Source organism: Cordyceps fumosorosea, assembly GCF_001636725.1.
Source record: "Cordyceps fumosorosea ARSEF 2679 chromosome Unknown scaffold_12, whole genome shotgun sequence".
NCBI classification, from domain to species: Eukaryota; Fungi; Ascomycota; class Sordariomycetes; order Hypocreales; family Cordycipitaceae; genus Cordyceps; species Cordyceps fumosorosea.
Window position 1 is genome coordinate 638,548 of NW_017387312.1, and position 14,620 is coordinate 653,167.

Below are 14,620 nucleotides of genomic sequence, written 5' to 3' on the forward strand. Positions count from 1 at the left end.
AAAACAACCACTTCTGCTGTCGTTGAAAACCCCCGCTCCCCCACGCCGTTGTTTCTGCCTTTACCGCCCGCTGTTATTCTGCCTCCCTACCACTCACTACCTCTATGAAGGTAGCCTGAACCGCCTGCCTCCACGCGCAGAACCACCACCCAAGTCCACACCAACCACCACCGTCGAACCACCACCGCAAAAGTCCTCCTTCTACCTTCTGCTGTGGGACGGACTGGGCACTGCAAAAACACGCATCCAACGGCCTTGCGTGCGTCACCCGGCTTGATCGTCAATCTGCCGACCGAGCTCTTGGCTTCTCATTCGTTCTTCTTTTCCTTCTTTTCCTTTTCTGCCTCTGCCCTCGCCGCTCGACCCTGGCCATCGACCCCTTCCTCCAACCTACCTGCGCGGGGAACCACTGCCGATTGCTTGCTTGCTTGCTTGCACACCCAACTACCTACACCCAAAAGATGGATATTGACATGAGCCGCCGAAACAAGAGGCCCCGCCCTCTTTCCAACGAGGAGCGATCGCGTCTCGATGAATTCGTTGAGTCCATCCACTACTCCAACAGGTACGCACACGATCCCCTCCACGCGCCCTTCACTGGCGGCAGTCGCGGCGCATCGCTAACCGGCTTGCAGATACAACGACAGTGAATACGAATACCGTCACGTACAACTCCCCAAGGCCATGCTCAAGGCGATCCCGGAGGACTACCAAGACTCTTCGAAAGGAACATTGAAGCTGCTGTGGGAGGAGGAGTGGCGCGCCCTCGGCATCACACAGGTTCGTGCTTTCCACCGGCGGGCTTTCGCGTCGACATCCTTTTGGCTAACCACGACATCAGAGCTTGGGATGGGAACACTACGAGGTCCACGAGCCCGAGCCGCACATCCTTCTGTTCAAGTAAGCCCATGACCCTCGCCCGACACTCACGGAACTGTGCCTGGTGGCTAACCAACCCTCTCTCATAGGCGCCCAATCAACTACCAGCCCCCGCAGTGAACCGAACCCCGCCGCCGCCGCATCGACTCTTGTACGAATAGTCTCGAGACCTTTGGGCGCTGGTTAGCTTGCTGGAAACATGAGGCAAGCTTCAGCCCGCGGCCGAGTGTCCCTCTCACGCTCTCTCCCCTTTTTTTGATTTTTGTCTTTGCCATTTATGCCCCGTCACGATGTTATGGATTTGCATGTTGTGATGATTCCTTTCCAGTTCAAGGGAGACGCGCGTCTGTCGCCGGTATGCGGGTTGCCGGCGGAACCGTGTGTCATAGCAGCAGCAACAGCAAGCAGCAAAAGCTTGACGAGTTTGTCTGATGTTTTGACTTGGTGGCTGCGACCTCTTGTATGCGCACACGGAACAATATCGAAGAAAGAATACAAAGGAGCATATTGTTTGGGTTGTTCAATCTCTGTTTGCCATCGGCAGCTTGCATACCGTTTTTGTACCAAGATGGCAAGAAAAGGGCAATGCCAGTGATGCCATGCCGGCTGGGAGATTGCTGGGCTGCTTGGATTGGGTGATGGGGCTTGTCTGGGAATTCGGACAAGGACAAAGTAGACACGTGGTGCAGAATGGAAGAAGTATGGGATGAGAAGAAGAATATGTAGCCTTATATATGGTGAATTGATGATGAATCAAGACGTGTTTCATGGCTGGGAGGAGTGATGCAGGCCCACTGCAGGCCTGTAATGGTGCATGTGTGGTGTGGTTACAAGAGCGAGATGATATATAGCTGCAGGAACAATTATACATGCAACCTTGGGAAGCGACTAGTTATTGATTTCTGAGTGTGTTTGGAAATACTGGTAGCGTGGCCTTTTGGCCATTACCCGAGGTTTGACTGGCGCCATGGTTGATGTTTTCTTTGATTGAACACGCCACTTTTGCGGCGGTTGGCGCAGGGCCTGGGGTCGGATTTCGAGAGATGGGCGGACACGGGACGGGATGCGGAGGCGTGGCATGATTCTGCAAAGTCGTGGTGCTCTGGACTGCTACAAAATGGATGTAGGAGGCCAGGTATGGCTGAGTTGCAGGATTACGGACACAAACGTAGCATAAATTCTGACGGGCATAATACACAAATGTCACCCGTCAATACAGATGATTGTGCTAACTAATTTAGGAGTGGGGTGGTCGAAGAAAAGAGGCCATGTAATCAGTCTTGGACGCCCGACGAGCCGATATTGGTGGACGAATGTACCAGAATTGAAAGTCTCTTCTTCAAAGCACGAAAACTTTCGCACTCACTAGGGGTTAAACTTCAAAGCAACTTCCTGCTAGATTTTAGGAGCAGTTCGAGGCTACTGGTAGGCATCACGAGACAGACAGTACACTTGTACATCGCGAATAGCCATTCCTAGCACACAACGGTGCCTTCCAGAGTTGGACTAGACCGAGCCATCCGATCCACGGCCCCATTCTTTTTAAACATCCATCGCCAAGTCAAAAGCCAGCCAGCGTGGCATCTTAATAATGGCCTATTGATGAAGAAGAGAGACAAAGAGGCACGATACCCCCCCAGACCTCACTCTTCCAACTTGAACGACCTTTCCCCCCCTCTGCATTTTTCACCTACAGCGTCATAGACTCGACTTCGTATCTCCTACAGACCGTTACAACTACGCTCTATCGCACGGCCCGCCCTCCTTCATCCTTGCTCGATGTCAAAATCGACAGCTTATTAATTGTCCGATACCATTTGCGTCCTCCGCCTCACCACTCTCCTCTTCAGCCCCCCGTCCTTTGCCAATTGGCATCGCGTCCCCCAATGAAGTCTGCCGGAAAACTCTTCTTCCTCTCCGTCTTTGCCCTGTGCGCGACGCCAGGCACGTGCGCCGGCGCCTCCAAAGATGGCTGCCCAGTATGATCGCACCCAACCCGTCGCTACGTCATTGCACCCGTGCGCCCTTCCTCCCTACTGACCACTCGCGAGCAGGTCTCGTCCAAAGCCATTGTCGACGACGCCTGCGTCTCCTACGCTACCCTCGACAAGCTCAACGCCCGTGTCAAGCCCGCTGTCGACGATCTCACAAAGACGACCGACTACTTCTCCCACTACCGCCTCAATCTCTTCCACAAGTCCTGCCCCTTCTGGGACGACCAGAACGGCCTCTGCGGCAATATAGGATGCGCCGTCGAGACCCTCGATAACGAAGAGGACATACCCGTCGTCTGGCGCGTCAAGGAGCTGAGCAAGCTCGAGGGCCCGCTCGCACGCCACCCTGGCCGCGCACCCAAGGAAGAGCACCGTCCCCTTCACGGTGAGCTAGGCGAGAGCGTCGGAGAGAGCTGCGTATACGACAATGACGATGAGTGCGATGAGCGCGACTACTGTGTCCCCGAGGATGAGAGTGCCTTCTCCAAGGGCGACTACGTCAGCCTCACCAAGAACCCCGAGCGCTTCACGGGCTACTCGGGCGTCGGCGCCCGCATGGTCTGGGACGCCATCTACCGCGAGAACTGCTTCCAGCGCAGCTCTTTCCCTCGTTCTGCCGACGTCGGCATCTCCCACTGGCCCCAGGGTCCCGCCGCCATGGACTTCAAGCAGGTCATGGAGGCCGCAGGCCGCCAGGCCCAGCTCGACCGCGAGCGCCTCCAGAAACCCGAGACTCCCTTTGTCGCCAGTACCGGGCTCGAGGCCGATGATGAGTGCCTCGAGAAGCGCGTATTCTACCGCGTAGTGTCCGGAATGCACGCCAGCATCAGCACCCACCTCTGCTGGGACTACCTCAACAAGACGACCGGCCTCTGGGGCCCCAACCTCGACTGCTACATGGAGCGTCTTCACCCTTACCCCGACCGCATCAGCAATCTCTACTTCAACTATGCCCTGGTGACTCGCGCCGTAGCCAAGCTCGGTCCGTACCTGCAGAAGAAAGACTATACCTTTTGCACCGACGACGCGAGCGAGGACGCCTCCACGCGCAGTAAGGTCCTCAAGGTAACACAGCGCGCCGCCCTGGTCCCGGACATCTTCGATGAGAGCATCATGTTTGTCAACGGCGAGGGTCCGTCCCTCAAGGAAGACTTCCGCAATCGCTTCCGCAACATCAGCCGCCTCATGGACTGCGTCGGCTGCGACAAGTGCCGCCTCTGGGGCAAGGTCCAGACCAACGGCTACGGCACGGCGCTCAAGGTGCTCTTCGAGTTCGGGAAGCCGGGCAGCGATGACGTGCCGGTGCTGAAGCGCACCGAGCTTGTCGCTCTCTTCAACACGTACGGTCGCCTCACCCAGTCGCTCATGGCTACGGGCCAGTTCCACAAGATGGCGGCCGAGGCCGAGGACAGGAAGAGGGCCGCGGAGCTGCTTGCCGAGACGGCCCGTGACATTCGCGAGCCGCTGGACCACCCACTCAGCGCCGCGGACCCGGACGAGGAGCTCTCGGACGAGTTGGTTGACCTCATCCGCAAAAAGAATCGCGGCTCGGCGGGCGACGACTGGAGGTCGCAGCTGGACCACGAGCTGTCACTCATTAAGCTGGCTCTCCGCGTGGTCTTGACAGGCTGGATTCGTGCCCCATACTACTTGTATGTCTGATGAAGATGCCGAGAACTTGTGGTTTGCGCAAGGTACTAACAAGAAGATAGTTTCCAAGTGGCCGTTTCCGAGGTAATAAGATTCGTGCGGAGGTGGATGGGACTTGGCAATACCGAGAGACCCTACAACTTGCGCATACCAAACATGGATCGCCCTGATCTATAGAGCTGGAGCCCGTGGCGCGGCAAAAATACTTGCCTGCCATCTATCAAGATGATTGCTAACCTTACATTTGGGAATTGAACCACGCACGGGAGAGCGATGCCCAAGCGCCGGCGCTTATGCAAGTGGTCTCTGTTTCCGGTAGACGAGTCTACATGATTTGACTGATAACTGCATGGCGGTTTACCGTATGTCAGCTGTTTTGAGATCTCACGACGAGCGCGAGCAGAAGTCGGAAATTGCAGGATTACCTCATCGCTGAAACACAGGCGTCTTTTGATGATCTTGCACCATTATCCCTTTCTCTTCTCACACCCGTTTATATCTTTCTTTCTTGGCATTGCATCGTTGGCGTTGTTTCGGGTTGATTGCGAGTTTGAAAGCGAATTTGTTTATTAGACTTTACCATTATAGTCATTCATACATGGGCATTATACGGCTCATCAGGCACACCATGTATGCCTGAATTGATCGTTATTTTTATTAAATTTTTTATCCTTTGTATTTATGAGATGGGCGAAACTCAAATTGTGCACGTCATGCTGGATCGAACGCTGGTACCAACGACGTATGTAATCGGGCCCACTGGCTTCGTAAAGTCCCAAAGCTTGGCCCGTCGATGACAACAAGCCAACAAACAAACACCATTTCCGCTACCCCATTGCTCAACGCGAGCCCGTCTTGGTGTTTGCCCAAATACTGACCCAGACCCCTCGCGAAACCCGACACACGCATCTCCAATGGCCGCACCCGTGCTATGAATCAGTCATCCCCGCCCCGGCCCGCCGCCCATGTCCGCCCATCATCACCACCACCACCGTCACCTTCATGTCGTCCACGATGCCCGCGCCGCCGCCCCGACGGCCGCGGCTGCTCGCCCAGAACCGAAAGCTGCGACACCTGCGCGGTCTGTCCCTGCGCAACCTGTGCTTCGCGCCCCCGGCCCCGCCCGCTCGCGGTGGTGTCCTGCGCTCCGCCGACGATGCTGACATCCCCGGCTCGAATCATAAGAAACAATCGCAGATGGCCGCCCTGCAAGAGTCGAGCAGCGACAACACATCGCTGCAGACGTCGCGCTCCTCGGAGAACCTGTCCGCGAGGCGGATGAGTGGTGGTGTCATGCAGCGCCGCGCGAGCCTAAGCAATGCGCACGAGAGCCCGGCGAGCCGCCAGAAGAAGCTCGAGGACCTCGCGGACGAGGCGGTCGGTGACGTCTTCTTCTCCCTCCACGACCCCGCGAACCCGGAGGAGCCAATATACATAAGCGAAATAGGGGAGCGATCAGCGGTATGCTTTGTCGGGAGCTTGGGAAGGTGCTGTTTTCTTGTGACTAACACGATGCTCGTTTTCCCGCGCATTAGAACTTTGACTTTCGATTCTTCAACCTGTCAGCCTACGACGCCACCGTCGCCCGCGCCTGCCGGGTGCTGATCCGGGTCTGGACGCGCCGGCCCAAGCAGAGCAACGGCCGCTGGAGCTTCCTGCTCGAGGAGCTCGTCGACCTACGCCGGCTGCGCTTCATCTCGACGACGCTGAACCGTGATTACCGCCCGAACGCGCTCGTATTCCACCTCGAGGACGGCGTGTACTCGCTCGACCTGCCCGAGCGCGTGTCCGAGCCGCGCCAGCACCACCCCCCGCCCGCCACGACCTCTTCCTACGGCGCGCTCATGCGGCTCGCACACCTCGAGACCTCGCTACGCGACGCCGAGGAGACGCAGCGCGCCGTGGCGCTCCAGATGAACGAGCTCATCGCCGCTGAGGAGGAGGAGGAGTACGGCGACGGCGACGGCGCCGCGGATGCCGCGGAGGAAGGTGTCGCGCTGGCGAACAAGTACCTCGCCACGCAGCGCCGCCTCAACCGGCAGGCGGAGCGGCGGCGTGACAAGCTGCGGGCGGGGCTGCTGGCATGCAGGGAGGCCATTGCCGCGGGCCGTGCGCTGCAGCGGAGCCGCGAGGAGGACGTGGCGAGCGGTAGAGAGCGGCTGCTCGCGTCGCGGCGGCTGCTCGAGGACACGGAGCAGCAGATTCGCGGGCAGCGGCGGCGCATATGCGCCGAGCTCACAGACGTCTTCCCCATCGCACCGGTGCCCGACGCGCCCCCGCTATCGTTTCAGATCTGCGGCGTCCCGCTGCCCAACTCGGTCTATGACGCGGCCGTCGCTCGCACTGTCGGCGAGGACGCGCTCTCCGCCGGCCTCGGCCTCGTCGCCCTTCTCACGCGCCACCTCCAGCTGTACCTCGGCTGCCCGCTACCGTACGCCGTGGCGCCGGTCATCGGGTCGCGGGCGTACATCCGCGACGACATCTCACACATCCCGGAGAGTAGCAGCGGCAGCGGCAAGGCCGGGGACAAGAACAGCAGCGGCGGTCGTCGAGAGTTTCCGCTGTTCCTGCCGCGTGGCGGATCCACGACGGGGCAGTGGCGCTTCGAGTACGCCTGGTTCCTGCTCAACAAGGACATCGAGGCGCTCTGCGCGGCGCAGGGCCTGCGCGTCGTCGACATCCGCCACACGCTGCCCAACATCAAGTACCTGCTATACGTCGGCAGCGCCGGCGGCGATGATGAGTTGCCGGAGCGTAAGAGGGGCGGCGTCCGCGGGCTGTGGGCCGGTCGCCTCGCCGGCGCCGCCGCGGGCTCCAACGGGATGGCCGCGTCGTCGTCCCCCTCGCGGCTTCTCGCCCAGGAGCAGCACCAGGGCAAGGGGGATTGTCCGGGGAGCGCCGACAGCGAGGTCCAGGCTCGCCGTGGCGATGCGCCGCGCTCGGCGGCTGTGGCGGAGGAGACGACGACACCGGCAGCAGCGGTGGCCTGGGGGCTGTCGGGCATGGGCGGCATGAACCCGGACTTTTCGTTGCCGTTTCGCAGTCCCGTGGCCAAGTTTACACTACGCACAAAGGGCCTCCGGGAGAACGTGGCGAGTTGAGCAACGACTACACGCTCCATGCGGGAGACGACGACGAAATACCAATATAAGAACAACAACAACGTATATAGACTACGGCGAGCACGACGTGATGTGTGGGGGGAACAATGAGAAGTGGAAAAAGAAAGCGATTGTATAGATGAGCAATGAGACTTTCATCGTCTTCATCTGGTGGTTTCTAGCGCAGATATACATGTATAATACGTTAATCTTACAAAGAGACTTTCCAAGTCTGAAACAATAAAATGGGAAGGGTGGGGAGAACAATGAAAACGCCAATAAACGCCTGCTTCGTATATGAAAAACAGAACAACGAGAGATGATTTGTTGACAACATGGCAACGTCCTTCACCGCTCCGTCTTGACAAACTTGACGCTCTTGCGGCGCTCGCGCTCGCCCGTCCCCGGCACCCGGCCCGGGCTGGAGCTCAGGATGCCGCCGCCGGAGCTAGGCGACGAGCCGCCCTTGTTGAGCGCCTCGCGCGCCATACCGACGGCCTTGCTCTGCGGTATGTCGTAGCTGTCGCTGCGCACGCTTCGGTCGCCGCCGCGTCCGCCAGGGCTGGACCGCCGACTGCCCGCGGCGCCGCCCCCTCCGCGGATCTCGTCGCGGGCTACGCGGGTGCTGTCCAGCGTCGCGCGGCCGAGCTCGTCGGCACGGGCCGTCACCACCTCCCCGCGGTACCTCCCCGGCAGGCAGGCGTGGCCGCAGCCGTCGAGCGGACAGCAGCCGCCGCTAAACTTGGCCGGCTGCGAGTTGGGGTCGTCGGCCTCGAGCGCGCCGTGCCAGATCTGCAGGCACGAGGCGTGCCCGCCGTGCGCGCAGCCGGGGCAGAACCACCACCAGTTGGACACCCACGATGGGTTGAGGCCTGCGTCCTCGGCGTCGAGGCTGTCGTGGCCGGGGATGTGCGCGGGCAGCTCCGCGTCGCGGTGGTTGCAAACGGCGCAGGGCGCCATGACGGCGCGGCAGCGTTCGCAGGTCCAGATGGCGTCGCGGCCGCCACTGGGATCGACCTCTCGTGGCTTCCGACATGCGGAGCAGAGTAGCCCAGTCTTGACGCCTTGTTGGGCAGGGCTGAAGATAGGGGTGTAGTTCTCGCCCCATTCGGGCATGCCCTCGGGCCATCCTTGAATGCATAGCTTGCGCAGGGCAGATGCCTCGACGAAGAGCCTCATGCGCATCAGCCGCTCGTGGTGTTGTCGCAGGATGCCTCGTGCCAGATGTGTATCGATGATGCCGTCTGGGAGGAGTGGCCGCAGAAGCAGCACCATGGCAGCCGCGTTAACTGCGGAGGAGCGGCATTCAAAGTCGAATGCTCTTTTGAGCAAGAGGTAAGGGTCAAGAGCAGCTGGCACTGTGGAATCTCCCTTCATTTTTAGAAAATCAGGATCCTCGGGCCATGGAAAGTAGTCGGATTCGATGATATGGGGCCTCGGGTCGTTATAATAAGTGGCAATATGACTGCTCGCGCCGTTAAGTTGACCATCTACAGCCTCCGCGGGAGCTGTAGACTGTTGAAAGGATGGGTTATGGTCAGAATCAGATTGCGAAGCAAAAGAAATCTGTGATGGATAAACGTCGTCCGTAGAGGCGGTGGTTTGTGAAATCATGAAAACGTCCTCTGGAGAGTCAGCGACGTTTGATTTGCGCCTCTGGACATCGCCATGGATCCTAGGCTCGAATTGCGTATCAGCGCTGCCACTGCTGATCTTAGAAGAGTAGCCAACGTCGCTGTTTATGGCGCCAGCAATTTCCACGGATGAGTTTTGCTTGGCTCCGGCTGAGATGGAAAATATTTCGCCCATGCTGTCCTCTGAATCATGACGAGCAGGCTTGATTCGAGATTGCTGCCGATCAGCTGCCTCCTTCGTTTTTGGCTCTGGGACATCGATGGCTCTTGAGAGAGCTTCGGCATCGTAAAAGTCGTAACCCTCAGTTATGGATGTTTCGGAAATCTCGCTTTCTCGGCTGTTATCCGATATGGCTTGGGAGCTTCCTGGCGAATGCGCCGCATTCTTGAAAGTGTGCATAGAAGGCCCGAGATTGAAACTCTCTGGCTCGATAATGGGTGTTAACTTCTTTCCGTGCTGGTAATGACCGGTTTCCAATTCGCGACTGAGCGCTGCATCAACTGGCCGTGCAATCGGCGTCGGCACATTTGAAGTACTCTCAATTTCCTCCGACAGAAGCGACCGCACAGCATGTAGCCTGCCATCTATACTGCCCCCATGTGCAGATGTAGGTCTTCGTGGAGTCTCTTCGCCATTGTAGCTAGTTCCATAGATCTCGGGTGGCTTGAATGTAGTTGCGGGCTTGCTACTTTCCAGCTGTCGCTTTTGAAACCGGGATGACCTTGCATCAAGGTGGTAGTCTGCTCTCTTCTTGAGCAAGAGATGCATGGCAAAGGCAATCACGCGCCATGACTGAGATAATCGGTACAGGCGCACATTTTCTGAAACCCTCGAGAACTCTTCCAAGGCCGTTCCGACCCGCTGAGCAAGAGAAACTTTGTCGTCTAGCTTTGGTAAGACACGCTCCAAGATTTCGAGGTAGCTCGCGGTGAGATACTGATAGACTGGGACTTTGGTTGATGCTGGTATTCTTCCCGACGCCATTACCTGCGGTGACCTGAACATTCCAGTAACACCGATAGACATGTCAAGACCCAGGGTGCCTTTGCCCTCGTCTGCAAAGCCGGTACCGGACGGTGGTGTTGTGCTCATAGGCTGTCCGGAGCGGCCGCTCAACCGGCGTCGGTGTGCGAGTTTGCGTCGAGTGCCAATAAACGTTCCTAGTACGTCTTCTTCGGAATCGCTCTTGCTTCCGCCGAGAAGATATACGTTGGGGCTAGAGCTGTATGTCGGGCGAGAGGGCGTTTCGCTATGGTGCATGATGGGCCGCGGACGGCTTTGCTGCGCACGCTCGTCCAAGAACATGACAACATCGCCTTGTGGTGAAAAGGCCATTGCCGACGTGGAGAGTCTGTCAATGGACTTTGGCGCATATGCCACATCGCACTGGTTGAAGATTCCATCCTGACCAACAGTCCAGAGCATGTCTTGGTCTCTCCAGAGCATGGCAGACGGCGACGAATCGAACCGCTCAATTTCCTTGTATGGCATCGTCGGACGGGCCAGATCCCAAATATGGACGACCGAGGCACCATAGCGCCTGTTGCTGCTTTCATCATAGCTCACTGCGACTTGCGCTACACGGCGGGTTTGGGCCGTAGCAGACCACAGGCCTGGTCGCCAGGCAAGAGACGATACCGGCGCTGGAGTCGTGATGGTCCATTTTGGTTTTTGTCTCTTGTCGCCTGAAGCGCCTAGGTCCCACACATGCAGCTTCGAGTCCCATCCCGCGCTGATGAGGTGGATTCCATCAGGATGCCATGCCATCGTAGTACATGAGTTTTCATGGGCGTTGATCCTAAGCACTGGTCGTGATGGTTGGCGGACATCCCATTTCAGAACCACGCCTCCCTCCGTGCAGCAGGCCATCTCGTGCCCGACTCGGGGTGACCACATTACTTTCCTAATCGACTCGTTATTCTTCAAAGGTGAAAATCGTTGTCTAAATGTGGGCATGCCCGATCGCGTGGCGGTTGGGGCAGAAACGTCAAAGACGCGCGCGATTCCGTCTTGACTTCCCGCCAGTAGCCAGCTCTTCAAGTGTGGGTTGACGTCCAACGTGTTTATTTGGCGACTATCCTCCTGCATCTGGAAGCATTCGAGAGGGTCGGAGCCCCCGGTATCGATTCGAAGCGGGTCGTAGCCGAATATGCGCCCCGTGGCGCACGCCGTAAAGACGATGCCGTTCTCGTGCCATTTGACGTCGCGGATGTTGAGCTGGTCGGCCACGATGTTCGCTTTGCTTCCAGAAGTCTTTTGCGATGTAATTGACGCCCTAATATCAACGCCGTCGCTGAAACTGAAGCTGGGGCTCCCCACGGTGTCGAGCACCAACGTCTTGAGTATGTGCGGTCCTCCCAGAACGGCGGCGCGCCCGTCAGCGGAAACATCGAGGCATGACACCGGCGCGGTTACAGGGTGCACCGCATTTTGGGATTTGATCGGCCGATAGCTCGTTGGAGTGGCGGTGCTGGTGCTCGTTGCAGTCGCATCGCCAGCGGAAGGGTCGTTCGCTGGCTTTCCCAGCAGCTTGCGCATAATCCGGGATTCGCGGTTATACATTGCTATAGCGGCCGGATGGCGCTTTGCACGCCATCGATGGCTGTTTAGTGGCGGCAATTATCCATTCCTCGCGTTGTCGGGCAAGGATTGATGACGTCGCGTCCAGATGCGTGGATGTGGTAGATGAAGCCTGACCCTGGAAGTTCAGGTGGGGATCGTGCAGGTGAGAGAGATGTAATGCGAACCCCGGTATTGGTTGAGCTGCAAGTTGCACGACATCAGCCCTTCGAGTCTGCGGTTTTTGTTGCGCATAATTAATTTCCGACTTCGATCCATACATGCATGCAGGGTATTGCTCGAGTTCCTTTTATTTATTTATTTTTAGCTTATTACCCAGTCCTCCTAGTACGCGATTCTGCCTGGAATACGGTTGCTGCCAGGCTCGAGACACTGTTTTGATATAATTCCGTTTTATCCCATATCCCAACCAAAAATCTACTTGATCCTGCTGGATAACCTTGCGGTTAGTTTCCAAGCTTACGGGGATATCAAATTGATGTCCAGCTGAGAAGAGGCATCGTGTTATCGTCGTCGCCGTCGTAAACGCTGGCGGGCAGCTGCTGGGCTTCGGTTTCAAGTCACGGCGCGTGACCTATTTGTAACAAGAGACGATTTGTTTCATCTTCAGTTTCTACTCGAAATTAGCATCGACATCGCCAAAGTCGCTCAGCCGTCACCATACCTATTAAATCGCGATATGCGCGCCGATATGTCTGATGGCACTTGGCTCGAAGTGCCGTCATATCGGCATTTATTGGTCATCTTGGAGACTGAATTGCAGTCTCATTATTCGATATCCACGTCGCCATCGGTATCCTTGTGATCGGGACTCCTGCTTCGGCTCCGGCTGCGCCCTGATCGGCGGCCTGCTCCTCGTCCTCCTCGTCCTCCCTTGCCCGGCGGCGGCCGAACAAAGGCAAAGTCTACCTGTATCGTCTGGTCGAGAATCTTCGTGTTGTGCGCGCCGTCGATGGCGGCTCGGGCTTCCTCCAAAGTCGCATACTCGATCAGAGCATAACCCTGCCACAAGTCAGTCTGCGGTCCGGGCTAAGCTTGGTAAGGTTCATGAGCAGAAGCAACTCGCCTTGACATAACCGCTCCGTCGATCCAAGTTCAAGTGGAGATTCTTCACTTCGCCAAACTCGCCAAACGTGTCCTGGATCGTCTCTTCATCGGCTTCCTCGTGGACGTTGGTCACGATGATAATCCACCCCTCAATAGACCGCACCGCAGTAGCCTTCCCGTGTGTCTGCATAGGCGACTCATCTTGTGCAGGCCCTGAGCCGGCGGCATCGACTTCCATCTCTGTGCTGGTCATTTTGTGTGTTGATGGGTGCTGGACAAATTTCTGGCTCGCGATCCTCCCGCAGCTAAGCTCTGGCTGTACTGTACAGATGGGTCACGTGATTTAAATGCTCCGACAGCTGGGGGAGCAGCATGACGTTAAGAACTAGTTACGGCAAAACTACGCATGAGCGAAAGTGGACAATAGAGTAGAAAGCAGGCCAGTCACCGTCACGGACGAGATTGGGCGGCTTCAGAGTTGGGCGGAACACTACGAACACTGGCCTGCGCTCGTCTTCGAGACGATGTCATCACGCAGCTTCGCGCGAACCCGTCCCCTCATTGGCAGTTTGTTCATGCTGATCCGTTGTCCCGGTCTCAGTGTGGCGTATGCCTGGTTCGGTTCTCGATAGTCAGTCGCGTCGCTAGCTTGCGCAGAAGCGGTTTATTGCCGTCACCAAGTTAAGCCGTTGCTCCGTACTGTTGTAGATGTAATTTTGTTTGTATTGACAAAAGGACACCGGACGCCGAGTAAAGTCGTCGCGTCTTATTGCATCTCTAATGATTATGCAGAGTGCTCAGCCATGCGATCGACCCGACAAAATCCATCGCCTTCTCTGCTATCGCAGCATCTATTCAGAAGACGGTTCCGCCATGCCAAAACTTCGTTTTCTCAACTCCCATCAATTCGTTTCGTATATTTAAGAGCCGGGGTTGGGGTTCATCTAGGTTCTCCGCGTCAGCATTCGTCGTCCTTGCGCCTCCGTCGCCTCGTTTCGGGTGTCGAATTCGTGCTCACCTTGCGCTTGCCGCCGGTCAGGGTGACGTTGACAAAACGGCGGGTGTACTTGAGGCGCTTGAGGGCACGGCCCTTGGGGGTCTTGGCCTTCTCCTGGGCCTCAACCTGTGTTGGAAATCTGGTTAGTGATCGGTCGTGGTCGGTTCAGTCGGGGGAGATGCGTCGTACTTTAGGGGTCTGAGACTTGACCTTGCCTGAAAACGAGTTAGAAGATGCGAAAAATTGGTGCGACAAAAATTCCCTAAACGTACCAGCACGGGCGAGCGATCCGTGAACTTTACCCATGGTGATTGATGCGTTTGGCGATACCTGTGGTTGGTGAGACTAGGCGTACTGGGTTTTTCTGGATTTTGGTAAATGGTTGTGGGCGGGAGGCGAAACTCACGTGAGTCACAGTCCCACCACTTGCCCTGCCGGAAAAACAGGCCTCCGCCGCCAGATTGCTTAGTCACGTTATTTTGCGGCGCTGTGACGAGATCCACTTTTACCCTTCATCTGACTTGGACTAGCGGGCCTCTTTTCTCAATTTCACCCAGGAGCGATAGGAACATCACCATGAACAATGCATTGTGTGGAGCGTAAAATCTTTCAATTACAGTGCGATTATTTTCGACGAAATCCACCACTTTATAGTCTGCCCGGGCATAAATAAGTACATGATAAAATACGTCTCGGTCGATGAGCGACCCTGGTTTGATATAACTAGTTGACGCAGC

The 14,620-nt window shown here is 57.0% G+C and overlaps 5 protein-coding genes across 5 annotated transcripts; 2 read left to right on the forward strand and 3 right to left on the reverse strand.

Moving 5' to 3' along the window:
* Positions 1 to 461: 461 nt before the first annotated feature.
* Positions 462 to 904, forward strand: ISF_05299 (Cyclin-dependent kinase, regulatory subunit; the record flags this gene model as incomplete). Its single annotated transcript, XM_018848904.1, has 3 exons — positions 462 to 565; positions 636 to 780; positions 842 to 904. 3 exons carry the CDS (start codon positions 462 to 464, stop codon positions 902 to 904), a joined length of 312 nt encoding a protein of 103 aa, XP_018704040.1.
* Positions 905 to 2,765: 1,861 nt separating this feature from the next.
* On the forward strand, positions 2,766 to 7,624 carry ISF_05300 (oxidoreductin; the record flags this gene model as incomplete). The annotated part of the gene is made up of 4 exons (XM_018848905.1): positions 2,766 to 2,858; positions 2,934 to 4,525; positions 5,297 to 5,984; positions 6,059 to 7,624. The coding sequence occupies 4 exons, from the start codon at positions 2,766 to 2,768 to the stop codon at positions 7,622 to 7,624; spliced, it is 3,939 nt and encodes a 1,312-aa protein (XP_018704041.1).
* Positions 7,625 to 7,972: 348 nt separating this feature from the next.
* ISF_05301 (WD repeat protein) lies at positions 7,973 to 11,821 on the reverse strand (the record flags this gene model as incomplete). The annotated part of the gene is made up of 1 exon (XM_018848906.1): positions 7,973 to 11,821. One exon carries the CDS (start codon positions 11,819 to 11,821, stop codon positions 7,973 to 7,975), a length of 3,849 nt encoding a protein of 1,282 aa, XP_018704042.1.
* A 786-nt stretch (positions 11,822 to 12,607) lies between these two features.
* ISF_05302 (RNA-binding protein 8A) lies at positions 12,608 to 13,139 on the reverse strand (the record flags this gene model as incomplete). Its single annotated transcript, XM_018848907.1, has 2 exons — positions 12,608 to 12,868; positions 12,912 to 13,139. The coding sequence occupies 2 exons, from the start codon at positions 13,137 to 13,139 to the stop codon at positions 12,608 to 12,610; spliced, it is 489 nt and encodes a 162-aa protein (XP_018704043.1).
* A 667-nt stretch (positions 13,140 to 13,806) lies between these two features.
* ISF_05303 (40S ribosomal protein S30) lies at positions 13,807 to 14,189 on the reverse strand (the record flags this gene model as incomplete). Its single annotated transcript, XM_018848908.1, has 4 exons — positions 13,807 to 13,830; positions 13,905 to 14,009; positions 14,073 to 14,098; positions 14,156 to 14,189. 4 exons carry the CDS (start codon positions 14,187 to 14,189, stop codon positions 13,807 to 13,809), a joined length of 189 nt encoding a protein of 62 aa, XP_018704044.1.
* Between the last annotated feature and the right edge of the window lie 431 nt (positions 14,190 to 14,620).